The following is a 14,461-nucleotide window of genomic DNA, read 5'->3' as shown; positions in this document are numbered from 1 at the left end:
TCTTGCTCACTTACCGTCAGTCTCTCTTCCACATCATACCATCATCAACTACTCTCAATCTCTCCATGACGTCATATTCAAAAGATTGAAAGACCTTTATGAACTGCTCATTAAGTATCTCCACCACACCTTCTGCAACAGCTGTCTTTATACCATTTTCTCCAATCAATGTCATTCTTCCATAATCATTCATTCTTTTGCTGGCTACATATCGAAATAACTCCTTAGGATTCTTTTTGGCTTCATTAGCTAACTGCTGTTCATACCTCTCTTGAGCTACCCTCACCAACCAAGTCACCTTCCTTGCCTGGTCTTTGTAGTCCTCATGGAATTATTTATTTCCACTTCTCTTATGCTGCCTCCATAATGCCCCTTTTTCTCTGTATCACATGCTTAATCTCTTTATTCATCCATTTAACACCTACCTTATTTAACCTTCTTACCCTTGGAATACATTTAGGCACTGCATCTACTAGATAGTTTTTGAAAATCACCCAAGCTGCATTGATCTCTTTTCCAGCTAACTCCTCATTCCATGCTACACCTGCAAGCTGTCTCCTGAGCTCTTCATAATCATCCCCCCCCCTTTTGTAGTTTCACATATACCCTTTTCTTACAGAAGTCCTCACACTGCTGGCAACCACCCAGGTAATCACCTCATGGGCACTCTCACCAATTGGTGGGTGATTTGACACTTCATTTATAATTACATCCTCTGATGATATGACCAAATCCAAGACCCTCAATCCTCGTGTGTCCTCTGTTACATACTCTCTGTGGTAGTTATCCTTCAAATACTCAAGAAACTTATTTTCTTTACTTCCAGTTGCTATCTCATCATTCCAGTCTATATTGCCATAATTAAAATCTCCCATAATGATCACTCTTTTCTTATTTGCTTGGCTAATTTATTATTATTATTCCTGACACCTCCAAGGAGTTCGAAGACTCATCGCGGGAGGGCACCTACAACTGTCTCATCCACTACACCGAACCACTACTATGAATCATCTCAATCAACGCCATCTATCGCTCACCTCCACCACCACCACAACTGGTATTCTATGTCTGTAAATTGCGTGTGTCCTGAAGGGCCGATTTGTCTGTATGCGGGATGAAAAACCCGAGTTTCCGGGAGAAAAAAACCCTGCTACCTCCATGTGAGATCGGCTAACTCACCTTTGATTGAAATCGTCCAGATAAAGATTCCTCCCGTCGCGACGAGAATCGAACTTATTCCTATTCCAATCGAAGGGCGCAATGTACCGTCGTTCTTCCAATTGCACTACGGAGGCGCTTATTTGATTATACATTTTATAGTCACTACCATCCACATTTCCTGGTCTATAACAACATCAAACCAAGTATTTCATTCCATTTAGCTCTATCTCACACCATACTCCCTCAAAACCATTGGCACTATTTCCCTCTTGTATCTCTACTTTGTATGGACATAACTCTTTCTCTAATAGCACTCCCCCTCCCTTTTTACCCCTTCTATCCTAACGAAACATATCATATCCTTGCATCTCTATTCCTGTCAGGATGTCGTCCTCATCTAAACATGTCTCACTTATTCCAACAATTTTTGGGTGAACAGACTCAATTAGTGCAACCCTTTCATCTGCCTTGTTTCTTACACTTCTAGTATTTGTATATAAACACAACAGCTCATTCCTGGATCTACAGCTAGTTCCACTGACAACACTCATTCGATGTGATCGCCCCATGCTCGACTGGGGCCATTTCCTTTTCTGTTTATTCATTTTAGAACCGTCTTCAATTCCAACTGTTTCCTCTTGATCCCAGGTCATCTCATTCCTTTCCTGTCTATACATGCTCTCACATCGTCTTGGAGCTTCCACCTTTCTCACGCTGTGTACCCCTGTCCACCCTGAGCCTTCCCGTTTCCCTGTTCATCTTGCACACCCATTCTCTCATTTTCCATACTCATGGCACTTACTTCCTCATTCATAACCACCTCTTCAATCTCTCCTGCTCTTCTACATTGCTTCCCACTTGATCTGATTCATTCTCTATCCTCACTTCTCTACCTTCCAGCAACAGTCTCTCCAAATGACTCACACCATAACCACTCAAATGCAGTCCATCGTTCCCATGCAGTTCATTTCGTCCCTCAAACTCATTCCACACATTAACAAATAGTACTCCGCTCTCCTCACACATTTCAGCCAACATACCATTCATAATCCTTGCTCTCTGCCTTATCTCACCACAGTCATACCTAGGCAACATGCTTACTACCCTTCCTGTCACACTATTCTCTTTTATCTGTCTAAGCAGCCTCCTGATATCCATTCTGACTTGCTCTTTGTCCTCTGTCAAGTCATTCGTATCTATTTAAACCATCAACTCCTTTGCTCGCTCCCTCCTCATATCCAATGCCTCAATCACTATACTCATTTTACCACCTGGAAAACATACTTTGTGCATCTTCTCATCCAGCACACACCTTTAATAATGGAATCGCCATACATCACCATACAACGCCACTCGCTCGTCTTTCGTTAACTCTTTTGTACCTACTTGATTTGTTTTAATCATCTTCACCCGAATTTTCTTAATTTCATTCCGCATCCATTTCATCTCTTGCCTCATCGAACGCAATTCAACTTTCAAATCTCACGTCACATTCTCTCTGTCATTCAATCTTTCTAATTTTCGACCTCTCAACTCCCGCTTCACACTTTCACTCTCATTCATCCTTTTGAGTTTCTGTACTTTTGGTCCATGCATCTTTCCCACTTTATGATGGTCAGCATGGATAGGGGAGGTCCTATTTTAGCAATTTACTGGCATTTTATGAAATAGTAACGGATGAGTTAGATAAGGGTAAATCATATACAGTGATATTCTTGGAGTTTGCAAAAGTGCTTGATAAAATACCACAAGATAAGTTGGCATACAAGCTGCAGAGGATGGGAATACATAATATATTAGTTAGATGGACTGGAGATTGGCTCTATGAACAATACCAGCAAGTTGTGTGTGATGAAGCAGTGTCTCAAAAAAGGAGTGTAACCATTGGCTTGCCCCCAGAGTTCTGTTCTTGGGCCCTTGCCATTTAACTTGTTTGAAAGTGATATATCATGTGGACTGACTAGGGACTTCAGTTATTTACTGATGATGATGCAAAGTTCATGAATTATAAGTAGCACTGTTGATGTTAATTCTCTTCAGGAAGATTTAAATAGACTTATGACTTGAACAAAGGAGTGGGGTCATACACATTAGTCAAATTAAGCCGGAACCCGGCCCAAGAACTTTTTTATGCACCAGCTTCAGACCCGGAACATTTTTCTGTTTTGTGACTTTTCTCCCTTTGCGGTAATTATGCCTACATTATTGTATTATTATTCAATAATTGTTTACAGATTTTGAATGTGTACATAAAGTCAATATCGACAGTCGCCTGATTACGAATGCATGATGAAAGGGATGGGGAGGTTGAAGCTTTCTGTAATGTGTTATCTTGCAGCGATTGACAAGCAAACATTATTGCAGCATAGTGTAGTGGAATTTTGACAGACTTGTAGCAATATTTTGTCTATTCTGGTTGGAAACACTGTCAGCAACAGTCAGTAACCAACAATGGAACTGGAGATTAGCAGTTGTTTATCAGATCTCGTGATTTTGAGAAGCACAAAGAAAATTGTGTAATATTTTTGTGTTTATGTAGACCTACTATTTCAACTATGGATAAGTGCATCGGTACCGTCTTTAAATGTTAAAAAAGCTCGGATGACAGTGATAATACAAAACGAGTTTGTAATAACTGTTTGTGTGTAGTTTCTGAAGAGAAAGAAGTCTGTAACGAATTCACAGAAATGTAGGATTTCCATCAGTTGCAATGAGATAATATTAATACGCTGAACGAAAAGAAAGATTTGCTGGCTTGCTGGACACTCGACCAGTGGATAGCATTCAAAGGTAAATACAATTGGTTATTTTGTGAGGATGGAGGTATATAGAATATGCAGAGGTACAGACCCTAGTCACAAGTTCTTCACATCAAGGTATTTACTTAGTATCAAAGTGAATAAATGGATTAATACATATTAAAGGGGAAGGGTCTAAACGATGCCAACAAAAGCAACTCAGAAAGAAAATCTACAAATATAGAGATACCAAATCTCACGAAAGTGCAGAAGCAATTATTAGAAGTAAAAGTGAGAATTCATTACGATATATTGTAGAAGAACAAAACTCTTTAGCTCATGAAATCACATGCCATGTGTTTCGCACTGCGTATTATTGCAAAGCATAATCGTCCTTTTGTAGATCATCCAAAATTAATTGATCTTCAGATTAAGAGAACCACTGTAGCTCAGTTGGTATAGACGAAGCCCTTTGGTCGGAAAGACCTGAGTTCAATTCGCGTTAGTGACGTGAGGAACCTTTATCTGGTCTCTTTCAACTAAAGGTGAGTTAACCAGTCTCATAAGGAGATGGGGGGGGGGTTTCTTCAGTTGGAAACTGAGATGAAAACTGGTTTGCCTTTTGGAAACTCGGTTTCCAAAAGGCAAACCAGTTTCCAAAAGGAAACCGAGTTTCCAAAAGGCAAACCAGCCCTGTGAACATGTGGATTACAGTCATAAATACGTCCCACCCATATGCCGGTCCTGAGTCCAGATAAAATTGGGGAGGTTGGGGAAAGCAATGGTAAACTACCTGTAAAAAAAAAAAAAAATCTCACCAGGAATATTTTGTGGGTAATACCTACAAAGTCGCCTATGGTCGGAAACAACTTAAAGGAAAAATCAGTCAGTCAGATTCTTAATAGGCTAAATGTGGAGCGTGCTTTACATAGTAATGTGATAATGTGACATTCACTGAGATAATGAATCTTTTAATATGTTAAAAGTACAGTATTATATTAATTTTTAATTTTGTATTTGTATCTGCATTTGTATTTAATGTTTCTGGTGGTGTGGAAGAAAAGGCCTGATGGCTTGAACTCCACCAGAATAAATAAATAAATACAATTTAAAAAATGTTGCAACAATCTAGCAATAGCTTCACATTTATGATCCTCTTTAAGGATCCCAGAGCTTATTCGTTTAGAATTTAACCACTGGTTGTAGGTTTAATATTAATAATTGCAAGGTGTTGCATTTTGGAGTGCAGAAATATAAGGCTGTGTGCTATACTGGCGTGCTGTACTATAAGGATTATTTCAGTTCTTCAATTAGAATATATGTTTGGCTTGAGAAAGTGGAAATAGTAATTAGATTAATAAAAAACAGTTACAGTAATCCCAGAGGTAATCTCATATAGTACTCTTATAATGCCAAAGAATACACTAAGGAATAAGGATGAAGCTGTAGAAAAGGAAACACAGACAAGTAGAAAAGACAAAGAAAAGTACTGTTGATGCACACAGAATTTTGTCTGCTAAGAGTAGTGTATGATTGAAACAAACAGAATATGAAAGGAACTGACTATGAAATATTTAGACAAACTTATTGGTCATGTAAAAGGGGGTGATCATAATTAGGGGTATCACTTTTTCATAAAATACAAATATTGTTAATGCAAGACCTACACTTTACAAAACTATGCTATCACAGAGAACTCAGTATATGTCAATCCAAACCATTCTTGTGCAATAAATAGCACTAATTTGTATTCTTTTCATTTCTAGATGTTTTGCACATTCCTTAAAAATGATCAGTGATATATGAACCATATATGAAACACACAGGGCTATAGACTGAGTGTCCACTTTATTAAAAACAATTCTTCATTTTCCTAAAGTGGCAATCTGTGTATATCAATGTAGCCTTATTAACACGTAGACCTAACTCAATACCTTTGATGAATTCATTTCTAATCTTTATAATATCAGCCTACTGTCTGTGTAATGCACACTGTTATTCAGATCAACACAAAATACATTGAAATTTTAAGACAGACCTATTATTTTTTACTCTTTCCTTAAAAAAAAAAACACCTTGTTGAATTTGCAGTTACACTGTTACCACCTGTGGCTGTGAACAACATCAATGAATAGATAGGCCAGATTACATGTACATGGATATTGCATGACTTAATGTATATACTTAAAATTTCTTTAATCTGATTTCATATGGATTCTAATGGTAATTCAGACCAAGCTGTTCACCTGTAGCTTTGCACGTATGACATTGTTCTACAGGTTTAACCCAAAATGTTCATTTTTTACTTTGCTTGTAATTTTATTTAAATTACCTAGATGTATGATAATGATAATGGCCATTAGACTTCCGAAAACTTCATCAAAGTAAGTGTAAGTCTAATTGGATTTAATATTATTTATATCATGTTTTTTACTTATGTTTCTGCCTTATTAAAGACTAATGTTGCATTACTGTCTTGCTCCTGTTTTTATCATACATTATAGTATTTGTTTTCATATTACTGTAAATAATCTACATTTATTAAAAATTTTAATAAATAATTTTTTAAGAAATGATTTTGAGAGATCTATATTTGATATAAAATAGGAGCAGGGAGACTCTTCAGTGCACTGTCCTGATTTCTACCTGGAACGAGTAAATGCCATTGCTGTGGTAAGTATTACATTATCAGTGATGAAACAATTATAAACTGTTAGAATGCTATTATCAATCACTATTTAATGTTATTTAATAATCAGCATTATTATTTTTAGTTTCACAACAGTAGATTATTCATTATCATAATTTAGTGGTGCATCTTCATTGTGGGGGAATACCCAATATCATGGCATATCATGGCAATATTTACATACATCTCAACACAGAACTGATCTACTAGATTATTTGTCATTCACTGATCAATTCCAGTATTTCAATATTGCACTCTAGAAGTGAAAAATCAGAAGCGTGTAACATTTGACTACGTGTTAATAAGGCTGTAAATATAGAACATATGCCCCAGATATTTGTAGAGAATTTGTAAGAGTTGGCTGAGTCTTTGATATGGTTGTTTAATGAGAGACTTACACTTTGACTGAAAGCCTGAAATGGATCGCGAACCCACAGAAATTTTTACAAAAGTTATTCGGAAAATATGTTTCAAAATTCCATTTCAGATTTTTGAAGTGGTCACAAACCCTTTCAAGAAACTCAGAATCAACAAAAATATCATTTTCCACTAAAAAGGATTCCAATGTTGGAAAAGGTGCAAATTGTGTGTCTTTTAAATAATTAATCCATAAAATCAGTTTTTTCTCGAATGCCTTTATTTTGTCATAGGCATCAAGAATAGTTAAACAATTTCCCTGAAGGGAGAGATTTAGTTCATTTAATTTCGAAAAAATGTCTGAAAGATAGGATAGTGTTGATAACCATGCTTCGTCAACAAGGAGTGATGCAAAATCAGAATTACGTTCATTTACAAATAATAAAACTTTGTGCCTTAATTGAAATGACCTTGTTAGCATGTTGCCCTTGGAAAGCCAGCGAATTTCAGAATGAAGCAAAAGTAGTATATATTCACTGTTCGTTTCATCGCAGATTACTGAAAATAGCCTCTTATTTAATGGTTGAGATTTAATAAAATTAACTTAGCTTTACAGTGTTGTATAGCACAATTCTGGTGATATTCCTTTGGAGGCTAACTCTTCCTTATGTATGAAACAATGTACCCAATTCATATCCTGAGCTACTTCCTTGACCATAGAAACAACCCCACTATGCCTGCCAGTAAGGGCATGAGCTCCATCCAAACAGAAGGCCATAAATTTTTTTCCCAATGGATCCCTTTGTGTATTATGTAATTATTGAGAGTGTGAAATATTTCTTCTCCAGTGGTTCGGGATGGCAAAGTTCTACAAAACAGAATAGGAGTTTTGCAGGAGTTTCACAGGTTTCATGCACTCGTTCGACAACACTTCATAACACAAAAAATCATGAATGTTGTTATCATGCACATCTTGCATAGCATATTAACTGTGCATCATTTGTAACATATAATAAGGGCTCTTCTTAACTCTTTTGATTAACTGAGATTCTACGTCACCTGCCATATCATTAATTCTGCAACCGACAGTGTCATTTGAAAGAGGAATCAAATCAACATCTTTTAGTAACTTTTTTGCCAAACATAGTTTTTGCCACATCTTTTATAGCTGGAAGTAGCAAATTTTCCCTGATAGAATGAGGTTCCCCTGTTTTCACTATGCATAAACTTAAGAGATAGGATGCTTCCAGTGCCTGCCTTGCTATTAATGGAACCCATGGCCAAAACTATATCTTTCCCATGATTTAATGTCCCTAAGCGTCGCTGAAAAAATTCAGTTGGCTTATTTTTCACATCACAATATTTAGTTCCTGAGTGTCGTTGGAGTTTCACAGGTTTCATGCACTCGTTCGACAACACTTCATAACACAAAAAACATTGAGGTTTCTATTCACTTTCATCTCCACACCAAGTGAACCCGAATTCCAAATATGAACTGTTATATTTCCTACTGTATTTTTTCTTTGAACTGATCGTTTCTTCTACTTTAATAGTATCATATTTACTCGCCGTTACAACACATGTATCACAATTAAGGTTAGCATCACCTGTTCATTTGCTCTTCTTTTCAAAGTCCTAGTTCTAAGCCACTTTTCCATTATTAAAAAATGTTTCCAAAAATACATAAATACTAGGGTTAACTCACGACACACTTTGTCCAAGTATTACTTAGCACTTCTGAAGATATACTGAGCCTTGGTTGAATAAAGGAAGCCTTCAATAATAATAAAAATCAATTAACAACAAGCAATTGGTTGAAATGTGGATAACACATGTGCACTTCAAATCTGACAAAACAGCAAGGGAAAGCGGAAGCAATAAATCTATATTGTTGTTCACTTCACCCCTCTTTATTATTCGTCATTCTGCCCCTACAAATTTAGTGGCAGAATGACGAATAATAAAAGAGGGGTGAAGTGAACAACAATATAGTTTTATTGCTTCCACCTTTGAACATTCTGATGCTATTTGTTGGTTTTTTTAAGTGTCAATTTGATTTCATTAATTTTTAGTTACTTATTCAATTTTAATTTGTTTTTTGTTTCGATAATTAAAAAATATATATTTATTTAATTAATTTAAGCCTGCCTGCGGACAACCTGTGGTCCAGAGACCACAGGTTGAGAAACACTGCAATACAGTAATTGTCTGTTTGTAACACATTACACTGAAACCAGTTATATTAATACTCTGCTCAGTTCGGTTTCAGTTGGTAATTTATATTTTTTAGCATACATTAAACTCACTATTTGAAGTATTGCTGTATATTATGGTAACTATATAATGAGCAAAGAAGTGAGGAGTAAATTTTTTTTTTTACAGATACAGTACAGTTTATTATTATTACATCCTCCATGGAGTTGGCAGACTCATCGTAGGAGGTTCATTCAACTGACAACATATTTATCATAGAGAATCTTAAAATTCCTTACACTCCTTGCATTAACAACACATCCTGGTAATGCATTCCATTCACTGACAATTCTCCATGGAAAAAATCTACTCCTTACAACCTTCTTCACCACACTTTTATATAACTTCCAGGGATGACCTCTGATTCTTCCCCTTTCACCTTCTACTCTTTTTATAATTTTCTCTGGATTAATCTAATAAAATGAGGACTTTAGTCTTGTGTTGCACGGTGCAATTACTTATACTAGCCCCACTGTTACACCGGATTGTGGTTGTCTCGCTATTGTAACAAACTTTGTTTGTGTGCTCTGAAGATGCTGGATATAATACCAGCGAAATATTAGCCTATAAGTTAATAAATAGTTATTTTCTTAACAATCTGTGTTCGCATCAATACCGTTAAAATCCAATTCACTCTGATAAAAGTATTGGTGAGCACTTTTATCAGATTGAATTGGATTTTAACCAGTTCACCAGAATATGAAGAATGTGACGGAATTTAAGAATGCAATAATGGTTGAGGTGAGACAGTGATGAGTCAGCTGAAGTGGATGTATAATGATGATAATAAAAATTTATTGCATTTTATGTTTTCTTTGGTGTGAACATCAAATTCACTATGATTAACTTTCAATCCTGGAAAAAAAATCAAACAAAAAATCAGAGATTAGATCTGGAACAAACTTATATTCTCTACTATGTCTCTGATCAGATGATTATTTAATATTCAAGTAACTAAATTGTCAAAAAAATTGTTTTTGAATATTTCAAATTTCTTTATAAAGAAAAATGTAATAATAAATGTTTGCTTTATCAGTTAGCATGTTTGTTTTAGATAACTTTTTTTTTTTTTTAAATAAACACTTTAGATGTCATTTCCTCAAGAGGAAGATGAAGCAGGAATCCGTGTAAAATTGTTGGACAGTTTGAAGACAGCTCTAAGAACTCAAGCTAACAGGTCACTATCATTCAAAATGAGAACTTACTTTTACAATGAAATAATTTAAAGAAACAGACTTAAAAGAAATTAATTATATTCAGTATTTCATTATAGTAACTGTAATACTCGTAACAAGACGGTGGAGGAAATGGGTTTAAGTTCTACCTTACTTCTAAACAAAAGCATAACATGGTATACAAGTGCATACACAACTACAAAAATATTAGTCTGCACATTGGGGCACCCAGGGAAAGGGCTATCCCCCCCCCCTCCAAAAAAAAAAAAAGAAAAAAAAAACACCAGAAAAATTTCTAAAAATCTTTTCCTAATTAAAATTCATTTTTTTAAAAAAAATGTATGTCGTGTCGTGTCTTCTATTTCTATACTACTTATGAATTAGTGGTCACAAAAGGTGGGAATACCCTATAGCGCTCGGGACTACTTCGTTTGCCTGAGCCAAGCCAGAGGAGATCACGGGTATCATGTATTGGCGATCACTGTTGATGCTCAGTCATCGCTTGTATGCAATGCGTAGTGTGTATTCTCAAATCGTCTACTCAACTCCCCCCCCCCCAGATTAAATCTTGAGTGCTCGGCCCCCTCCAAGATTAAATCCTGAGTGTGCCACTGAATCTGCATAATATCCATGTATGATAAATGAGATGCTTAACTATCTAAAAGCAGCAACATAGACATTACATTTTGACTCATGGAAGATGCCATCCATAATATTTTTTATTTATTTTTTTGTTAATTTTTATTCCCTAATGATATTAATGTTATCATGATCATCATCAAATTCCTGATATATATCCTCAAGGTATGTACAGGATATTATGATAGTACTACATGAAGAACTTACACCATTACTAACTTCTGGTCAATAATTTTCCTCCAAAATAATTTATTATCTGTCACTCCAATATTATCAGATCTTACATTTCTATTTTCTAAGGCACTTTTTAACGTATCAGTCCACTTATATCTTTATTTTCTCTGGATCTTTTCCCTGCCAACCTAGCAGAAAACACTTGTTTTGATAAATTTTCCTCTCCCATTCATGTTTAAGTGACATACCACCTGATGGCATACTTTGCTAACTATGTAAAGTTCTTTCCTGACATCCTTGTTTTTAATATGATATTGCCATTGATGCCATCTCTTCATGCCCCTAATCTTTCTCAGGACTCATATGTAGCTGGGGGTGGGGGGACGGTCTGCCCTGGGTGGCACTTGGAACCTTTTTGAACCTTTTGCAGTTAATTCTAAAATACAGTCTTGAGAACTCATTTCTAAATATTGTAATACTACTGTGAATTTTCCTCACAATTGCTGTAAGTGTTGCTAGTTGTGAGAGGAGTTTATCTAAATAAAATTGATTAAGAATTACCTACAGTAGTATGAAATATACTTCACCAATGTGACCGATGATTTTGCTAACAGAAAAGCAAGAAAAATAACATTTTAGAATGTTAAAATTAAAGTTTTACTTCAAAAATAAACAGTGTTTTTATTTCCCTATACGTCATTGACTTTTTGTAGTATTTTTGGTGCGTATTGAGAGGAGCAGCAAACTCAGGGACCGCCCTGGGTGGCAAAAGCACTAGATACACCACTGCTGATATCTGTGGTCTCTAGTCTTTAGTCAAGTGTTTTATTTCTAACCCAGCTCTCAGATCCATAAGTTAAGATTGGTTTAAACACTACGTTTTGAATATTTTTTAGTGTTTTGACTAATTTCTCTTTTATTCCATATAAATTTATTATATGGTAGGAAGTCAACTTCCTACCATACTGGCTTTGTTGATTCTGTTGTCTATTTCCATATTTAATTTACCATCTTCACTAAAAATTGTGCCTAAGTAGCTGAAATGTTTTACTTGTTTTATACTATTATTATTATTAAGGCCTCCATGGAGTCAAAAGACTCATTGTGGGAGGTCCTTCCTAAGAAACAAAGTCTATCAGGACTCATCGAGGGAAGATCCCCCCCTAAGAAACACAATCATACCACTCCTTAAACTCACTGACCGTTCTTGCTCTCACTACTCCATCAGGCAATGCATTTCATGGTTCAACCACCCTCTACGCAAAGAAACCACTCCTCATCCTCTTGCTCACAGTTTCCTTTCGTAACTTCCAGGGATGGCCTCTTGTCATCACTCCTTCCCGCTGTTCAACCAAGCGAAAGAACTCCCCAGTGTCAACCCTGTAACCACTTCTCAACAGTTTAAAAGTCTCAATCATCTCACTTCTCCTTCTTCTATCCACCAAACTTTTGTCTGACACCAGATTTAAAATCAAACCATCTTCGTATACTTCCTTCAATTCTAACTGCTGACTTACAACTCAAATAAAGACTAAGTATTGCTTAATATAAAGCTTCATTGACACCATATAACTGTAGCATTTTGAATAGCTTTTCTCGTGGCATCTTGTCATATGACTTTTGCAGGTCTACAAAACTTAAGTACAGATCTTTGTTATATTCCCACAATTTCTCATTTATTTGTCATAAAGTGAAAATCTGATCCTGACAGCCTCTATTTGGCCTGAATCCAGCTTGTCTCCCTCCCACAATCCTCCTGAACCGTTTCTGAAGTATACTTGTATAAATCTTACCAGGAAATCTCAGTAGGGAAATACCTCTGTAATTCTCATATTCAGTTTTATTTACCTTTTTGTATATGGGTACTATGAGCACTCTACTCCAATCATATGGAATTCTTTCCTCTGTCCAGGCCTTCTGAACTATGCTGTTCAGTCACTGCTTGTTTCATTTGGCAATTTTTCAAAGTAATTGCTCAGTACATCAAGGATATCTTTTTCTCCAGTTTTCATGTCACCTTTATCATCTCTAATTCCTTTAACTCTACACTTTCTTTCATTTTTGAGCTTTTTCAACTTTTCCTCCAGAATATTTTGCCACTTCCTGATATTTATTTTCTATGTTCTTGCCCAAGTCTTCCCATGACTTTTGTTTAGCTAGTTTTACACAGTGTTTAGCTTTCTTAGATTTGTCTCTGTATTCTCTAAGAGCACAAGCTGACTTATTCACCAGGAACTTTCTATATGCTTTCCTCTTTTACTATTACTGTAAGTTGGTAAAATGCATAGATACTTATGTAAATGACTGAGTCACATTAAACTTGCCAATAAATTATGTTCTTGTTTAATCCTTTATCCAAGCAAACAAAGTTTGTATGTGAAGTATCCTCACGACTACGATACTTTACAGAACATGATGCCTTTACATCAGTTGGCTTAGTATTCCATTATGCAAAGCACACTTCCTTTCAGACATGCACAATGCTATGCATTATTCAGGAGGAGAGGGGAGGGGGGGAGAAGGCCATGCCAGACTACTTTTGACCTTTACTGAGGTCTCATCAATGGAATCAGACCCAGCAGAGATATTAAAGTTGAACTGGCAAGTTTAGTTTAATTTTTAAGCAAAATAAAATTTCTATAACTATCTATGATTCAGAATATTTTAACAATAACATTATACACTGTTTTTCTAATTGTATATGTGGGACATATGATATCTGCATTAGTTTAAAATTTGTATCTTTTCTGGGTTCACAGCCAAGTGCTCTCTATACAAACTTAGTTTGCATTTTAAAAAAAAAATTTTTTTTCAGAAACTGACAAAAGGATAAAGAACCAAAGGTTTCCATCTTGCTGGAATTGTTAACTGTCAACCTTGGTATCTTGATTTTTCATGTTAATAGATCCAGTATGATCATTAAAAAAAATTTATATTCTTCTAATTTCTTATGCTCTATGGCATATTTCATTAGGAATACAGTTAGTTGTTTATCACTTTGAAAACACAGTATTATTATTATTCAGGTCCATGGAGTCAAAAGACTCATTGTGGGAGGTCATTCCTAAGAAACACAAAGTCTATCAAGACTCATTGAGGGGAGGTCCCCCCCTAAGAAACACAAAGTCTATCATACCACTCCTTAAACTCATTGACCGTTCTCGCTCTCACCACTCCACCAGGCAATGCATTTCATGGTTCAACCACCCTCCATGCATAGAAACCACTCCACACCCTCTTGCTCACAGTTTCCTTTCGTAACTTCCAGGGATGGC

At 35.8% G+C, this 14,461-nt stretch overlaps 1 protein-coding gene across 1 annotated transcript in view; it reads left to right on the top strand.

Moving 5' to 3' along the window:
- The window catches only part of LOC150102751 (disheveled-associated activator of morphogenesis 1-like), a 527,894-nt gene that overhangs the window by 141,701 nt on the left and 371,732 nt on the right, over window positions 1-14,461 (top strand). Inside the window, exons 4-5 of the mRNA XM_090398621.1 lie at window positions 6,507-6,572; window positions 10,287-10,375. Of these exons, the coding sequence (XP_090254747.1) occupies window positions 6,507-6,572; window positions 10,287-10,375 (155 nt within the window). The remainder of the gene's footprint in view (window positions 1-6,506; window positions 6,573-10,286; window positions 10,376-14,461) is intronic.

The sequence above is a fragment of the Typopeltis vanoorti genome, chromosome 10 (genome assembly GCF_054136105.1).
Source record: "Typopeltis vanoorti isolate ZY-2024b chromosome 10, IOZ_Tvanoo_1.0, whole genome shotgun sequence".
Classification (NCBI taxonomy): Eukaryota; Metazoa; Arthropoda; class Arachnida; order Uropygi; family Thelyphonidae; genus Typopeltis; species Typopeltis vanoorti.
Note: the sequence above shows the minus strand (reverse complement) of the source record. Positions and strands in the feature narration are given on the sequence as shown.